At 34.2% G+C, this 18,940-nt stretch overlaps 1 protein-coding gene across 1 annotated transcript; it reads left to right on the top strand.

Moving 5' to 3' along the window:
- Positions 1-12,357: 12,357 nt before the first annotated feature.
- Positions 12,358-17,051, top strand: LOC139097905 (uncharacterized). The gene is made up of 4 exons (XM_070649869.1): positions 12,358-12,414; positions 12,514-12,556; positions 15,138-15,993; positions 16,080-17,051. Exons 1-4 carry the CDS (start codon positions 12,403-12,405, stop codon positions 16,675-16,677), a joined length of 1,509 nt encoding a protein of 502 aa, XP_070505970.1. The 5' UTR covers positions 12,358-12,402; the 3' UTR covers positions 16,678-17,051.
- The last annotated feature ends 1,889 nt before the right edge of the window (positions 17,052-18,940 follow it).

Below are 18,940 nucleotides of genomic sequence, written 5' to 3'. Positions count from 1 at the left end.
TGGCACAGAAAAGTTTTTAGCGTTTTGGATTGTTCAGGAATGGCACAGAAAAGTTTTTAGCGGTTTGGATTGTTCAGAATGGCAGAGAAAAGTTTTTAGCAGTTTGGATTGTTCAGGAATGGCACAGAAAAGTTTTTAGCGGTTTGGATTGTTCAGGAATTATTATTATTATTATTATTTATTATTTTTCTTCTTTTCTAAGGAAAAAGCCTTCTTATAAGGTACCTAAACTTTATAAGCAGGCATAAAAAACCTTATTCAATTACATATACATAGAATAAGTTAATTAGAAGAGTTTGGATGTTCAATGACCTTTAAGAAATCCCTTCGTTGATTTAAGTACTTAAAAAAGAAATCCTCCTTACTTTCTAACCGCTATTCACAATTTGAATTAATACAGTAATTAAGTTTTTACAATAAACAAATCTATACAAGAATGGCAAAGAAAAGTGTCTTCTCGGTAGTTTTTTTTTTTTACAAACATAAGAAATTTTTAGTGAGAAATTAATGTTATTACTGAGTGATTTTCTGTAGTGAAGTGAGTTACTTAAGGTTCTATTTGGATAACTTGCTGCACATAACATCATCATTATCAATTTTCCGGTAAGTCATTCTCTTTTTTTTTCATTTCTAGACAATTTTTTCTATTTATGTTTGTTCACAATAAAAAAAAATATGCTTTTTAGCTTTTCAGCTATTCTTAAGTATATCTCGCCAGAAAATCTCCACTAAAGCATGTTTCAACCAATTTTTCTTGACAACAATGTTGATTAATAAGTCATTTGTGCCATTCCTGATCAATCTAAACTGCTAAAAAGTTTTTGTGCCATTCCTGAATAATCCAAACCGCTAAAAACTTTTCTGTGCCATTACTGAACAATCCAAAACGCTGAAAAGTTTTTGTGTCATTTGAACAATCCAAACCGCTAAAAACTTTTTGTGCCATTCCTGAATAATCCAAACCGCTAAAAACTTTTCTGTCTTTCAGGAATGGCACAGAAAAGTTTTTAGCGGTTTGGATTGTTCAGGAATGGCACAGAAAAGTTTTTAGCGGTTTGGATTGTTCAGGAATGGCACAGAAAAGTTTTTAGCAGTTTGGATTGTTCAGGAATGGCACAGAAAAGTTTTTAGCGGTTTGGATTGTTCAGGAATGGCACAGAAAAGTTTTTAGCGTTTTGGATTGTTCAGGAATGGCACAGAAAAGTTTTTAGCGGTTTGGATTGTTCAGGAATGGCACAGAAAAGTTTTTAGCAGTTTGGATTGTTCAGGAATGGCACAGAAAAGTTTTTAGCGGTTTGGATTGTTCAGGAATGGCACAGAAAAGTTTTTAGCGTTTTGGATTGTTCAGTAATGGCACAGAAAAGTTTTTAGCGGTTTGGATTGTTCAGGAATGGCACAGAAAAGTTTTTAGCAGTTTGGATTGTTCAGGAATGGCACAGAAAAGTTTTTAGCGGTTTGGATTGTTCAGGAATGGCACAGAAAAGTTTTTAGCGTTTTGGATTGTTCAGGAATGGCACAGAAAAGTTTTTAGCGGTTTGGATTGTTCAGGAATGGCACAGAAAAGTTTTTAGCAGTTTGGATTGTTCAGGAATGGCACAGAAAAGTTTTTAGCGGTTTGGATTGTTCAGGAATGGCACAGAAAAGTTTTTAGCAGTTTGGATTGTTCAGGAATGGCACAGAAAAGTTTTTAGCGTTTTGGATTGTTCAGGAATGGCACAGAAAAGTTTTTAGCGGTTTGGATTGTTCAGGAATGGCACAGAAAAGTTTTTAGCAGTTTGGATTGTTCAGGAATGGCACAGAAAAGTTTTTAGCGGTTTGGATTGTTCAGGAATGGCACAGAAAAGTTTTTAGCATTTTGGATTGTTCAGGAATGGCACAGAAAAGTTTTTAGCGTTTTGGATTGTTCAGGAATGGCACAGAAAAGTTTTTAGCGGTTTGGATTGTTCAGGAATGGCACAGAAAAGTTTTTAGCGGTTTGGATTGTTCAGGAATGGCACAGAAAAGTTTTTAGCGTTTTGGATTGTTCAGGAATGGCACAGAAAAGTTTTTAGCGGTTTGGATTGTTCAGGAATGGCACAGAAAAGTTTTTAGCAGTTTGGATTGTTCAGGAATGGCACAGAAAAGTTTTTAGCGGTTTGGATTGTTCAGGAATGGCACAGAAAAGTTTTTAGCAGTTTGGATTGTTCAGGAATGGCACAGAAAAGTTTTTAGCGGTTTGGATTGTTCAGGAATGGCACAGAAAAGTTTTTAGCGGTTTGGATTGTTCAGGAATGGCACAGAAAAGTTTTTAGCGTTTTGGATTGTTCAGGAATGGCACAGAAAAGTTTTTAGCGGTTTGGATTGTTCAGGAATGGCACAGAAAAGTTTTTAGCGGTTTGGATTGTTCAGGAATGGCACAGAAAAGTTTTTAGCGGTTTGGATTATTCAGGAATGGCACAGAAAAGTTTTTAGCGGTTTGGATTGTTCAGGAATGGCACAGAAAAGTTTTTAGCGGTTTGGATTGTTCAGGAATGGCACAGAAAAGTTTTTAGCGGTTTGGATTGTTCAGGAATGGCACAGAAAAGTTTTTAGCGTTTTGGATTGTTCAGGAATGGCACAGAAAAGTTTTTAGCGGTTTGGATTGTTCAAAAATGGCACAGAAAAGTTTTTAGCGTTTTGGATTGTTCAGGAATGGCACAGAAAAGTTTTTAGCGGTTTGGATTGTTCAGGAATGGCACAGAAAAGTTTTTAGCGTTTTGGATTGTTCAGGAATGGCACAGAAAAGTTTTTAGCGGTTTGGATTGTTCAGGAATGGCACAGAAAAGTTTTTAGCGTTTTGGATTGTTCAGGAATGGCACAGAAAAGTTTTTAGCGGTTTGGATTGTTCAGGAATGGCACAGAAAAGTTTTTAGCGTTTTGGATTGTTCAGGAATGGCACAGAAAAGTTTTTAGCGGTTTGGATTGTTCAGGAATGGCACAGAAAAGTTTTTAGCGTTTTGGATTGTTCAGGAATGGCACAGAAAAGTTTTTAGCGGTTTGGATTGTTCAGGAATGGCACAGAAAAGTTTTTAGCGGTTTGGATTGTTCAGGAATGGCACAGAAAAGTTTTTAGCGGTTTGGATTGTTCAGGAATGGCACAGAAAAGTTTTTAGCGGTTTGGATTATTCAGAAATGGCACAGAAAAGTTTTTAGCGTTTTGGATTGTTCAGGAATGGCACAGAAAAGTTTTTAGCGGTTTGGATTGTTCAGAAATGGCACAGAAAAGTTTTTAGCGGTTTGGATTGTTCAAGAATGGCACAGAAAAGTTTTTAGCGGTTTGGATTGTTCAGGAATGGCACAGAAAAGTTTTTAGCGGTTTGGATTGTTCAGGAATTATTATTATTATTATTATTTATTATTTTTCTTCTTTTCTAAGGAAAAAGCCTTCTTATAAGGTACCTAAACTTTATAAGCAGGCATAAAAAACCTTATTCAATTACATATACATATAATAAGTTAATTAGAAGAGTTTCAATGTCAATGACCTTTAAGAAATCCCTTCGTTGATTTAAGTACTTAAAAAAGAAATCCTCCTTACTTTCTAACCGCTATTCACAATTTGAATTAATACAGTAATTAAGTCTCTACAATAAACAAATCTATACAAGACAACAACAAAAAAAAATGTGTCTTCTCGGTAGTTTTTTTTTTTTTTCAAACATAAGACATTTTTAGTGAGAAATTAATGTTATTACTGAGTGATTTTCTGTAGTGAAGTGAGTTACTTAAGGTTCTATTTGGATAACTTGCTGCACATAACAGTCATCATTATCAATTTTCCGGTAAGTCATTCTCTTTTTTTTTTTCATTTCTAACAATTTTTTCTATTTATGTTTTTCACATAAAAAAAACCATATGCTTTTTTCTCTTTTCAGCTATTCTTAAGTATATCTCGCCAGAAAATCTCCACTAAAGCATGTTTCAACCAATTTTTCTTGACAACAATGTTGATTAATAAGTCATTCTGTGTCATTCCTGAACAATCCAAACCGCTAAAAACTTTTCTGTGCCATTCTTGAATAATCCAAACCGCTAAAAACTTTTCTGTGCCATTCCTGAACAATCCAAACTGCTAAAAACTTTTCTGTGTCATTCCTGAACAATCCAAACCGCTAAAAACTTTTCTGTGCCATTCTTGAATAATCCAAACCGCTAAAAACTTTTCTGTCTTTCAGGAATGACACAGAAAAGTTTTCAGCGGTTTGGATTGTTCAGGAATGGCACAGAAAAGTTTTTAGCGGTTTGGATTGTTCAGGAATGGCACAGAAAAGTTTTTAGCGTTTTGGATTGTTCAGGAATGGCACAGAAAAGTTTTTAGCGGTTTGGATTGTTCAAGAATGGCATAGAAAAGTTTTTAGCGGTTTGGATTGTTCAGGAATGGCACAGAAAAGTTTTTAGCGGTTTGGATTGTTCAAAATGGCACAGAAAAGTTTTTAGCGTTTTGGATTGTTCAGTAATGGCACAGAAAAGTTTTTAGCGGTTTGGATTATTCAGGAATGGCACAGAAAAGTTTTTAGCGGTTTGGATTGATCAGGAATGGCACAGAAAAGTTTTTAGCGGTTTGGATTGTTCAGGAATGGCACAGAAAAGTTTTTAGCGGTTTGGATTATTCAGGAATGGCACAGAAAAGTTTTTAGCGTTTTGGATTGTTCAGGAATGGCACAGAAAAGTTTTTAGCGGTTTGGATTGTTCAGGAATGGCACAGAAAAGTTTTTAGCGTTTTGGATTGTTCAGAAATGGCACAGAAAAGTTTTCAGCGGTTTGGATTGTTCAAGAATGGCACAGAAAAGTTTTTAGCAGTTTGGATTGTTCAGTAATGGCACAGAAAAGTTTTTAGCGGTTTGGATTGTTCAGGAATTATTATTATTATTATTATTTATTATTTTTCTTCTTTTCTAAGGAAAAAGCCTTCTTATAAGGTACCTAAACTTTATAAGCAGGCATAAAAAACCTTATTCAATTACATATACATATAATAAGTTAATTAGAAGAGTTTCAATGTCAATGACCTTTAAGAAATCCCTTCGTTGATTTAAGTACTTAAAAAAGAAATCCTCCTTACTTTCTAACCGCTATTCACAATTTGAATTAATACAGTAATTAAGTCTCTACAATAAACAAATCTATACAAGACAACAACAAAAAAAATGTGTCTTCTCGGTAGTTTTTTTTTTTTTACAAACATAAGACATTTTTAGTGAGAAATTAATGTTATTACTGAGTGATTTTCTGTAGTGAAGTGAGTTACTTAAGGTTCTATTTGGATAACTTGCTGCACATAACATCATCATTATCAATTTTCCGGTAAGTCATTCTCTTTTTTTTTCATTTCTAACAATTTTTTCTATTTATGTTTTTCACATAAAAAAAACCATATGCTTTTTTCTCTTTTCAGCTATTCTTAAGTATATCTCGCCAGAAAATCTCCACTAAAGCATGTTTCAACCAATTTTTCTTGACAACAATGTTGATTAATAAGTCATTCTGTGCCATTCCTGATCAATCTAAACTGCTAAAAACTTTTCTGTGCCATTCCTGAATAATCCAAACCGCTAAAAACTTTTTCTGTGCCATTACTGAACAATCCAAACCGCTAAAAACTTTTCTGTGCCATTCTTGAACAATCCAAACCGCTAAAAACTTTTCTGTGCCATTCCTGAACAATCCAAACCGCTAAAAACTTTTCTGTGCCATTCCTGAATAATCCAAACCGCTAAAAACTTTTCTGTCTTTCAGGAATGACACAGAAAAGTTTTTAGCGGTTTGGATTGTTCAAGAATGGCACAGAAAAGTTTTTAGCGGTTTGGATTGTTCAGGAATGGCACAGAAAAGTTTTTAGCAGTTTGGATTGTTCAGGAATGGCACAGAAAAGTTTTTAGCGGTTTGGATTGTTCAGGAATGGCACAGAAAAGTTTTTAGCGTTTTGGATTGTTCAGTAATGGCACAGAAAAGTTTTTAGCGGTTTGGATTATTCAGGAATGGCACAGAAAAGTTTTTAGCGGTTTGGATTGTTCAGGAATGGCACAGAAAAGTTTTTAGCGGTTTGGATTGTTCAGGAATGGCACAGAAAAGTTTTTAGCGGTTTGGATTGTTCAGTAATGGCACAGAAAAGTTTTTAGCGGTTTGGATTATTCAGGAATGGCACAGAAAAGTTTTTAGCGGTTTGGATTGTTCAGGAATGGCACAGAAAAGTTTTTAGCGGTTTGGATTATTCAGGAATGGCACAGAAAAGTTTTTAGCGGTTTGGATTGTTCAGTAATGGCACAGAAAAGTTTTTAGCGGTTTGGATTATTCAGGAATGGCACAGAAAAGTTTTTAGCAGTTTGGATTATTCAGGAATGGCACAGAAAAGTTTTTAGCAGTTTGGATTATTCAGGAATGGCACAGAAAAGTTTTTAGCAGTTTGGATTGTTCAGGAATGGCACAGAAAAGTTTTTAGCGGTTTGGATTGTTCAGGAATGGCACAGAAAAGTTTTTAGCGGTTTGGATTATTCAGGAATGGCACAGAAAAGTTTTTAGCAGTTTGGATTATTCAGGAATGGCACAGAAAAGTTTTTAGCAGTTTGGATTATTCAGGAATGGCACAGAAAAGTTTTTAGCAGTTTGGATTGTTCAGGAATGGCACAGAAAAGTTTTTAGCGGTTTGGATTGTTCAGGAATGGCACAGAAAAGTTTTTAGCGGTTTGGATTATTCAGGAATGGCACAGAAAAGTTTTTAGCGGTTTGAAGTGTTCAGGAATGGCACAGAAAAGTTTTTAGCGGTTTGGATTGTTCAGGAATGGCACAGAAAAGTTTTTAGCAGTTTGGATATGATCTGACCTGAGGAGGAGGACCTGAAGTGGAGTCCTGAGAACTCTAGTGCAGAATTAACCTCTGATACTAGCTTTAACTGTAATTTTTATGTAATTATCCTCATAATATGAAATTCATTACTGCTTGTAGCTTCCTTTATAAGCTTATTCAAAAATTTCTTTACAAATTGTATTATCCTTCAAGTAAGCCATTAATAACTTAAGTAAACTTGTCAATCTACTTAAGAAAGTTTATCCAACACTCAAAATCATAACAGTTCATCAGACAAATTAACACCATAATTGGACTTGAGTGACACTTTACAAATCACTGCATTCACACTTAGCATTTAAGTATACCAACCACAACATCTGCAGTTTTAAAAAAAATGCGCTAAAACGAATATCCACTCCTTTTCAATAAATTTTAACACTAATTTCTCGTCATATCTCATTTCGTTCCATTTGACTCCTTGCAGTATTATTTCAACTGCAACGATAAAGAATTAATTTCCATTTAATTATGCATGAATGAAAAGAAAAACAAGAAAAAAATGAATGAAAAAGAAAAGAAAAAATTAATTATGAATATTTCTGCATAGTTCGTTGCTTCTTTCAAGACACAAAAAAATGAGGGGGGACGTATCAAAAGAAGAAGAAGGAAAAAGAGCATTTAAAAAATGCACAAGTGATTAAATTGAAAAGAAGCTCGAAGAAAAATTTCTTTTATTTTTCCTCAAAAGCATGAAAAACAACAGAAAAATGAAAAGTTCTTGTTATCAAACAAACAACAAGAAGCCAAAGAAGTAGAATACATTAAAAAAGTACTTGTGACATAACGAGTGACTTAAGCGCATTTTTTCCCATCAATCAGTATTCGATTGGGTTCAGGTCATGTCTTGGCTTACAATAGAAGATCCAAGTCACTTCCCAGACATAAAAAACACAATCCAGTAAAATCCAAGTCACTTCTCCGAGCTGAAAACACGCTCCAGTAAGGTCCAAGTCACTTCCGGGACTTACAATTAAAGATGCAGTAAGAATGTAATCATCATGCATCAAATTTATAAGTTTCTAAATTTTACGGATGTTTAAAATTCAAACCATCTAACGGTTGTGACAAATTCAAACTTTGTTCATGAAACACTGTAAAAAAACATTGAAAAACAAAGAAAAACATTATAAAACAATGAAACATTTAATTTATGATGATATATTTACAGAAAACACTTTAAAACATTGAAAAACATTGTGAAACACTGTCAAAACACTGTTGTTTTAGCGTATTGAGTTTCGTGTCAGCCGAACGACCAAACATTATGCATCATTAAGCTACCCCTTTGAAATAAATCTCAAAAAATGCGCTAAATATTTTAATTTTTTAATTCATCTTTCCCCATTTTTTAAAATTTTATTTTCTGTCATAACAAGACATTAATGTTTGAAGTGAATCTCAAGATGCTGCCAAATGCGATAAAAAGTATAAATACATTCTTTTTTGTTCTGCATGTAATCCACTATGCATAGAGGGGTTCGCATTTGTTTAATTGAAAAACATTACGTCTGAATGATCTCATGAGACTCTTGTTGCCGATAAGCATGATTGCTATCATCATTTTTTTCGACTAAATTCATTCATAGTCATAATTATAAAATTCATTTACATTTTACGGTGCATTGCACTTAGCTAAATTGAAATAATGGAATAAGAAATGAGAATAGAAAGTGATAGGCATAATTTCACATATCTCAAAGAGGAAATTAAAGCGTGAAACGACGACAGTGTGAAAATGAAATTCTTTCAGCATCTAGGATGGAAAAACGGAAGGAAGAAAGGAAGAGGGGTTAATGCCTTTAAAGTGTTAAACAATGAGATAAGGGTCAAATGTGCATCTCATTTGTTATTTTAATGAGTCTCTTTAAATTAAACTGACTGTATCTTCTGGCACTTACTGTTTAGCTTATTTGTACACGGTTAATTATGGAAATTGATAGTGTTGTGAATCGGGATGGGGCTGTTTTATTGCAACAGTTCCTCAAGTAAAATTGAAAAATTAGCGTTTACTAGGCATACAAATTTCGTCTATAAATAAATGAAGATAATAGGTACCGATTTCTCCGGTAGCAATACGGCATTGAAAAGACACACCTCTGGTGCGGTACAAAGAAAAGAAGCCCTGGTGCTCCAAAAACAATATGTGTAACAAAATTGCGGGAATATCAATTAGATGTGAAAACAGAGAATTTGTACAAACTCTCTGATGTGGCCAGCAATAGAGTCAAATAGAAAAGAATTTTGTAAAAACCTATACTCAAATTACTTCGGGAGCGTTGTATACCAATCCTATCATATTGGTACACTGGTGGTACGGTATAGTTGTTTCACTATTACTACGACATAGATAGAACTTGTCATATCAGGTGTCCCATTGTCCTGATGTAACTATAACGTACCGATCCACCACCGGTGAAATCGGCCTCATGCGCATAACCAGAAATTTTTAAAGAGGAAGAAGGAGAGAAGGAGAGTGTATGATATCAAGGGTTGGGGATGGGGGGTTCAGACTGGTTTTAGATTTTTTCTCGAAAAACCCTAAAAATTGAAGAATTTTGCCCTTACCTCCTCCCATTGAATGCACTCTTAATAGATACATCCCTGCCACCCATCTACATGACACCAATATGAAAACAGATCATGTATTAATGCAACTGATTGCATATTAAATTAATTAGGTATGACAAAGGGAATTTATTTCTTTGACAGAAATTAGCACTAAAATAAAATTATAAATCATGTCACTCGCGTGTGCCCACACCAAGCATTTTTATAAATCAGCATAAAATCCTCTTAGTGCTCACCACATAAAAGCACATCAATGCATCTAAATCTAAACTACAAAAAAAATTTCAATGTCAGAGCAAATATTTCAGCATATGAATTATGATGACACGTCATGATAAATATTCCCATAAGTGAAATTTATGCAAATTAATGTTGATGCGGCATAACTCACCGTTGCCGCCACACTCGATGCCTTAGGATCATTGAATCTACATAAATGTACTTTTACCAGTCTCCCATGAATGTGAAACCATGAAACATAAAAATTTATGCGAGCTAAACAGAATTTTTGATGAATTTTGACGACTGTGAGGCTGATTTTAGGGAATAAAATTCATAAAATATACAGCACAGAGAGAATATTTTATTTGAAAACTTTTGACGAGTTGTGGAGCAAGTGGAGAGATGAATATGTATGCATATACTTTTAAAAGCTGTACGCTAATGCATTTTATGTGTAATTAATTTTCAAGAGCTTTCTTTCCTATTTTTCCTCACTATTCCATATAATATTTATCACTTATTCCCATGAGTATGCTCCATATGAGCACTTTCACAATTAAATATGTACACAAAATGCTTGCATTCTATGTTTAATTTATATCACTATCGTTAAATCAACAGCTGCTTTTTACGAAAGCTTTTTTAGGCGAATTTTTGTTATTTTGTGAGTGAAATGAGATTGATGGTAATTTTGTGAGTGTTAGTGCATGGATTGGATTATTGAAGATTGGTTCGGTAGTGATGTAGTAACGAAATGATATGCAGGTGAAGAGAGTGTTCTCAATAACAGATAAATCTAAGAACAACCAGCGCTCACGAGCATGCTCATCTAGTATGATTAACGTGAAGAAGCTCTCAAAAACATGCTCTTTGCTTGTTAGGAAGTATGAACTTCCTTACTGTTATTTCTACGAACTCTTGGTGACTGAAGTATCACGGCATGAAGCGTCCGATTACTCTGAAACTTTGTCAGAAAAAAGTCCATATTGTGTCGATTTGCGTCCATTAAAAAAATATTTTTGTCGTTCTTCCAGTTCCTTGATATAGCATGTTGAAGTTTTGGTGATTTATGAAGTGGTACTTCAGTCACACAACTCTTGCCTTGAAGTAATCATTTTTCAATTTAAAGTTCATACATTGAATTGAATTCACAGTTTATAACCCGAGCGATGCAAGAGAAGAAGGCATATTACGACTCCGTTAGGGCTCCGGCACATTTATTATTGCCAAATGGCATTCGCTATTGTTTGACAGCCATTTGAAAGTTTGTCGTTATTAAAATGGAACTTGTGTCACTAAGTCTCAAACCAGACCTAAAATAAGTTATCAAGTTCCAAACAGCATCACAATTCCAATTACTCATCTTATTTACAGAAAGGTATTAACAAGAATTGGTACTTAAAAAGTTTCATTAAAGACTAGATATCTTAAAATTGTACCTTAATATTGAAGAATTTTTCACTTTAAATTTTTGTGTACTAGATACAGCAGAGAGTAATGCTTTTCTGTGGTGATAAATGACTGTCACTAAAGCTATTGTATAAATTTATTCATCTTTGTAGACATAAATTTTCATGGAAATTTTGCCTTACGCAAAAGCAGGTAGAAGAGAATTATTGTTTAATTATCATACCAAAGAACTTCGCTACCTCTAAAAGAGCCTTTTGGGGGTCGTACAGATGTTATGATAAGTTAAAATGGAAGTAATTCTCTTTTTGGATCAGAATTTATGTGGGAAGTTCTGAAACTTTGTAACGTAAATAGATCAAGAGCTGCACAAAGACGATTCTCTGCTAGTAATTGTTCAATGAATAAGGATTCTCCAGATCTGTACACTCAGTAGCCCCTACAATTTAAATTGGAGATCAGAATCACTGATTGATTACATTACTGCCTGTGGCCTGCAAATGTAGGCTGTAAGCCATGATTCCTTTACAAATGATTTGAGAAAAGACAAGTGAACAATTTCTACTATGGAGTCTACCACTAGGTTAGTATCACAATAATTAAATACAGAAGGACTAAACAATTCCGCCACCAAGCCACTTCGACTAACTATTTATACCATAGCGTAACGTAACATCTAAATTACCCCTTCTCATGCAGTCTAATTTTCGTTACAATTAATTAAAATTAATTACTGTAAAAGGCGCAATTTAAATCTACATTTAATTATTTCAGAGCGAGAAATTCTCTCACTTCCTTTTTAACTTTAAAGCAGTGCTGTCCAACCTTTTTTGTGCCATGTCACACTTTGGTGGAAAGTCGCAACTGAAATCACAAAAGACATGCGTTTCATGGGAGACATTAGATAAATTAGTGTGCCGCAGCACACAGTTTGAACAGCACTGCTTTAAAACATTCAAGATTCCATTATGGAGTTGTTCACAATAGAAAAAGTGATGAATAATGTAAAATTACAGTTTATATTAACTTCAAAGGCAAGCATTATGTAACTTTTGCGAACTAATTATGTAGATAAATCATGACTCAGTGACGTGCTACATTCTTCTTTTTTTGTCTAAAATGCATAAAGATAAAGCAGTTTTTATGTCTCAATATTTAGCATGTCGCACCTTTTTCTGTGTTCGGTTCAGAAAAGAAATAATAATCGAGGTAGGTGCTTAGTCTCAATATTGACGCCACAATATTCATACATACCTAAATGTTGAATAAATTAAATTTTATTTTTCATTAAATTTTAATAAATTTTCTTTAATTGGAAAAGCCGTAAAGGAGAGAAAAATAATGAAAATTTTTGTAAGTAGGAAGGAAATTTTAATTTATTAATTATGGATATTCTTTGAAGTATTTACCATAAATTGTTATTGAATAATTAATTTTTCATACAAATTATAGATTTTTATTTTCTGTATCAAAGTTACCATTGGTTTCTACGCAGGTGAGTCTCTTTTCATTCATTCAAATTGGATATTTGCTTGTGCCATTGAGTCAAGGGTGCTGCTGTGTAAAAAATTCTCTCTTTTTACTTCTCAATGATCCTTGACATTCATCAAAATTAATGATTCGTGAAATTTTTGTTTGGTAAGGATTTATAAAATATATTTTATGATCCTTGAAGGGACTTGAATAATGTCATTTGCAATCTATCAATTTCTTGTTACCATAAGTGTTAATATTTTATGTCTTTGATATATGCCGCGCTGCAATGTGGTAGTGAAGTTTGATTAGAAAATAAATTTGATGCAGTTAAGATTTTTATGACAGAAAACGTTTTTAGATTCTGACTTTAACTTTGCAAATACAGTTTTGCTGGTAATATTGTGTAGCGCAGGAGTGGGCAACCTTTCATTTCTCGCGGTAATCTTTGGTGGAAGTTTTAACTGAAAATACATACGGTTCATAATGTGCCGTGGCACACAGGTTGACAACCACTGATATTGCGACTATTCCATGTTATTGGAGTCCGAAAGAAGAATCGTTTATTTAATACGTGACGTTCTTAATGAGGTAAATTTGATGAAATCGTATGAAATCGTATAGTTACGAAGCATGGTTAGTGTGTTCCGTGCAGTTTTGGGGTGTTTAGCACATATGTTGTCTCCACTTCTAGGGATATTTACTTACTTATTTCAAAATTAAATTGGCTCTATCGCTGGATGTCTTTTTCCAATACCAAGTACTGCACTGTGTCTATCAACAGCCTTCTTCCAAGAATTCTTTGGCCGCTCTCGTACATTTATATTGCTAGGAGTATTAACCGAATTTAGTCATCAAGGCAAATTCTTATCATTATACGACAACGTATTGGTGCCTAAGTGACAAAGTTGTGTTCAAGGGTTTTAGGAGTCTAAAGCATTCCCCAAAAAAGGTTTTGACTACGCCCCTACCTAGCGAACACGGTATGCTCCATATTCTTGAGTACATTAACTTCAAATTTCTAAGCAATTGAGTCATTATTGTATCATCAACATTCACAATTTCAAGATTACAGCACTTCTAATCCGATACTAATATTCAACACAAATTCTTATCAACTATGGTCATTAAAGCATAACATACATTACGTATTTCAATTTTAGTTCTGTGAAAATGTCTTAATATTTCTGCGACATTGATTATGTAATCAACTAACTTCCGCTACCAACCCATATAGCATGTGCGCATTGTTGTAATATTTACAATTTATTTAATGTGTGACTAAGTCATTAGGTATGATGTAAATCTATTTACGTTTCCATTAATTTCCATGTAATTTCTATGACTCTTTAGAAATGAAAATGCAATTTTCGACAAATTTTCTTGTTCCTTAAAATTCCTTAATTCAAATGCTAGCACAAAAGAGACTGAAATGTGTGTAATGTAAAGGGGATAAATAATGGATGAATATTTGGTAAAAATCCATTAAAATTCACATCAACTCCTCATTTTTATTAAATTGCTGGCATGTGATTCATGTTGACGAAAGGCATTGACTCAAATTTTCATTTCAATGCGCATCGAAATTTCATAAAATTTAAATTTTTTTGACTGGATGTCAATAATTTATGTCGAAATTCTCTTGTTCCTGCTTTTTGTATTTGAATATAAAAACCTATTGTGTATGTGAATAAGAACAACAAGAAGTCACAAGTGGAAGCAGCACAAAAAGTCTCAATCTCGACTGGCTCGTAAATATTCCCCAATTTATGTGATTTTCATCATGTGCATGCATGTTGTATATTTGTAACATAATGTTGACGCTGTGTTGTGAAAAGTACTTTTTGTGCAATAATGATGACAGCAATAGAAGGATGAAGACAATTTCCTTACAATATGCAGCACGCAGGATTCTTTGGGAGAAAGTCGACGATAATGCGATTTTTATTCAATTCTTTTCTTTCCCTTCAAAATATGTTAAGGAGGAACAGCAACAAAAAAGATAAATATTTTCATGTATATCGACATAAACAGCAGCAGTAACAATGACAGCAACTTGCTTCCCTTCAATTTTGAGGAAAATTTTAAGCAGCAAAAAAAAACTTTTTTCATGTTAAAAGCAATCACAAAATTTTCTCTCATGTCCGCCTTTGCTGCTCCTCCTTTTTGTCATAAAATTTCCATTCAATCTTCTTCTTTCACTTCCTTCATTACTGTTATGTCTAAGATGCAGCATGTAATGTATTTTTCTTTTTTTCTGTATCTATCCATAAGTTCACTTACGATGCGATCTGATTGAAACTATAATCGCATTAGAATCAGATTATTTTCGCATTATTTCCTTACTCACACATTTTCGTCGTTCCTTTATTTTTCTTACTGATTAAATTGATTTTTTTTATGTGTCTATCAGCTAACAAATTCCTTTAATGTTTGAGAATTGCAAGGATTTATTTATTGCTTTTCATGTTTTCATTCTCATTCCCATTCTGTGTAATGTGCTGTCGTGTCTTCTACTTTGTCAGTCATGAAATAAGTTGTAAGTCACACATTTATCTCATGAGTCATTAATGATAATTATTGACACAATTTGTTTTCATTAGGTAGCCTTTCAGTATCCAATAATCCAAATTACAATCAAACGCTCTTTTGGAATGGGCAAGGACCGAACTATGGAGGACAGATTCCACCGACATTTAATGGTCAGACACCAAATGATGGTGGACAGTATCCAACGAATTATAATGGTCAAATGCCAAGTTGGAATAGACAAAAACCTCCAAGCTCGAACGGACAGAATCCTACAAATTGGAACGGACAGAATCCTACAGACTGGAATGGTCAGAATCCTCCAAATTGGAACGACAAGCAGCCTCTATTTTGGAACCAGATGCCACCAATTAACACTCCGAAGCCTCCAAGTGGAATAGGACAGAGACCTCCAATTTGGAATGGTCCGATTCCAAATTACAACAGTGATTATCCACAGCCATCAGTTCTAAATGATCAAAATGTTCCAAACGTGAATACACAAAATCCACAAGAAGTCGACACGATTCCGCAAAACCCACGTGATTTCATTGAAAATCAAGATCCAAATGACATAGAACTTTTCTACGAAATTGGTTCACCAATATCAAGGATTAAACGTGACATAAAATTTCCCGATGATGACGAATATGTCAATAGTCAACAAGAACTGCCAAATATTGATGTCAATAACAACACAATCGGTGATGTGTTGGTTGTATCGAATATTACGAATGAAGGACGTGCAGCAAAGCAAATGATGCAAAGCGTTACGAAAATTGATGTTGGTCCACAATCGCAATTATTTGTGCCACCAGGAACAACATCAGTGATTTATTTTGAAGTGACAAATTTAAGAAATGAACCAACTTATCATAGCTTTAATGTCCAAGACGAGAAGAGATATTTGCGACAAATGGAACCGAGATTGTAAGTTTGAGATTTTATTTAATTAAATCCAAGAAATAAATTTATTTAGCACTTCCATTTCTCATCTTATTGTTAAATTTCCCTAGTTTCTGGTTGCAGCCACATCAGAAGGAATCAGTCCGAGTAACAATAATGATACCACAAGGAACTGAGCTTGGTATAAAAGATAAAATCACGTTGACATCACAGAGTATTGTTCAGACACAACAATCAGTTGTTGTGACTGTCACAACTAATGGAGTAGTTGATTCATGGCAACCCCGTCTTTGGTATACATACAGTACGAGATGTGATTGGCGTTGGAATTGTGTCGGTGGAATTTGGTCGGTTGAAGTTGTAGCACGAGACTATGAGACAGGAATGTTAAGTATACGATCAAATCCTGAAGGATTATTGTTACGTGCTCCATTTACAGCTGGAACGACTGAAGAGGTTCATGCTACATTCTCAGCATCATGCTGTGAGCCAAAAGTCTCAATCACTGCTTATGACTTAAATAGAAATCAAAGAACAATTCAACTAGACGTTGATTGGCCATGGTTGAGTGAATATGGAATAGCAACAGTAGTCCTTGGCTGCCTTTTCTTCATCCTCTTGATAATCCTCATCGTTATTTGGGTCAGATGGTGCATTAAACGACGACGAGAGAGAAATGATTATAATTTGGATGGGCCGATACATTAAGATTGATTACCTGACCCAGACATCAAGACTTGCCTTCATAATGACAAATATCCTTCCTCATCACAACGACACAATGAATTGTACAAACGCATATACACACATAAATTTATTTTATTAATATCGTACTAATATATATTTATTGCTCAATAAATTATTCCATCATGGACACAACAACAAAATAGTGGAAATAGCAACTAGCATGGCATAAATATTGCTTTTTGATAAATGCCATGTCATTATGATGGAAATTTTCCTAAGGATGTCCATCTTCAAGATGACTAATGATTATGACAAATGAAACGTAAGAAGACATGTAGACATAGCAGCACATAATGCAGTAGAAGGCAAAAAAAATTGAAAATTCATTATTTGATACTTTTATACTTAATTGAATCTAATAAAGTCATGGAAGTGGAGATAAAGATCTTTAATTTAGCTATAAAAATTCAACAAACAATTCAGTATGGTCCATAAAATAAGATATTACCATGTCACTTAAGTAACTATTTAATTTCATAGTCCATACAGCACATAACTCTATAGTTATTACAAGCCATAACCCGAAAACATTCTCTACATTCTAAGTATATGCGGTCGTATAGTCAGTGAAGTTTGAGTCACATTTCCCACAAGATATATCAACAGAAAATAATTCAAGAGCTAATGGAACTTTATCTCTCCTAACTCTCTAGTGCAGGGGTGGGCAACCTTTGTGCCGCGGCACTCTAGTGTTTTGGGAGTGGCTTGAACTGCATCCCGTGTGTGGAGTTGCTCGTGGCTTATGACAATGTTGTGCCGTGGCATCAAAAAGGTTGCGCACCACTGCATTAGCATGTATAACTTATTTTTGTGTTTTTCGTCGTAGCATCAGCAAGATTTTTCCACTTATATCGCAATTCGTATTCAACTCACATAAATGATGACACAACATACACTACATTGTAGCTAATTTTTGTGCATTAAGTATATAAAATAGACTAAGAAGAAGAAGATGGATAGAAATAAGAGGAACATAAAAGGGAATGGAAGTATAAATGAAAAAAAAGGAAGATAATATTTCATTCTGAACATGACATATCATCACGAGAAGATAATTCAATTATTCTATTTATAACAATATCTACATCTGCATTCCTGAATATGGAACATGTCCATTATTTATACAACTATTCGTTTGACGGTAGAATGTTGTGGGCAATTCATTAATTTTTCTCGAGTTTGATGATCATTAAGGATAAAAAAGTGGAGTTGGGATTATAATGGGATGTTGTTAAGGACTATCCGTAATGAAAGAAAGAAGACAATTGAGTGCATTATTAACAGATATATGACCATAAAATGTGAAGATGTGGGGATGTAATTAATGAAATTTTTCTATTATTCAGATCACATTCACAGATATTAAATACGATTCTGAGTATGGTTTTAATATTTCCAGGATCTAAAGCATATTCAGCTTTCTAAAGCAGACTCCTTGGAGCAGTGGTGGGTATCCACTCATTTTTTGCAGCACACCTTGATGATAAGTCTTGGTTGAAACTGCACACGGCATACGATTCATGGCATTTAAATCAAGTTTTGGTGGCATACTAGTGAACCGTGGCATACAGGTTGCGCATCAATGCCTGAGAGTATGAAGAAAATGTCAAAATACATCAATACAAATCAGTTGAATTGCTTCATTTATAACAGTCAGAGTTGACAAAACAGGGTTTTGACGCTTACCAGTCTACCTACAGTAGATGACCCCTTCCACAGATCAGCTATTGGCAACCATCTGATTTTACAAATGAGCCGTGATTTGGCGGACTTTTGCCGATTATTTCTATCTGCATGCTAATCCCGAAAACAGTGGTGGGCAATCTTTTTTGTGTCGCGAAACTAGATCATTGTAAGCTCTTTCAAAGCCTAATTCGGGTGGATTTCGCCGAAAAATTCTATCTGCAAACCAATCCTGAGAACAGTCGTGGACAACTTTTTGTTTTGTCACGACACTCCTTCGAGGTAAGCTACGATAAAAATCACACACGGGGGTTTTTATGGTTTAGGAAATTTTTGGCACATTTTAATGTAAATATCTAGCAAACTGAAGAGTTTTTTTCGACCCCCAAGCATCCCCCTCTTGAATATACCCCTTCCAGTATCAATTATAGAATCAGCATCCTATAAAATCTTCAATAAGATGCACAGATCTAACTCATTAATATTAAAAATTCAAAACATCCTAAAATATCACAAAACAGATGACATTTTACCATTCCTG

The sequence above is a fragment of the Chironomus tepperi genome, unplaced genomic scaffold (genome assembly GCF_022539635.2).
Source record: "Chironomus tepperi strain 1889 unplaced genomic scaffold, CSIRO-AGI_Ctep_v1 contig_441, whole genome shotgun sequence".
Classification (NCBI taxonomy): Eukaryota; Metazoa; Arthropoda; class Insecta; order Diptera; family Chironomidae; genus Chironomus; species Chironomus tepperi.
This window is presented reverse-complemented; position numbering and strand designations above follow the sequence as displayed.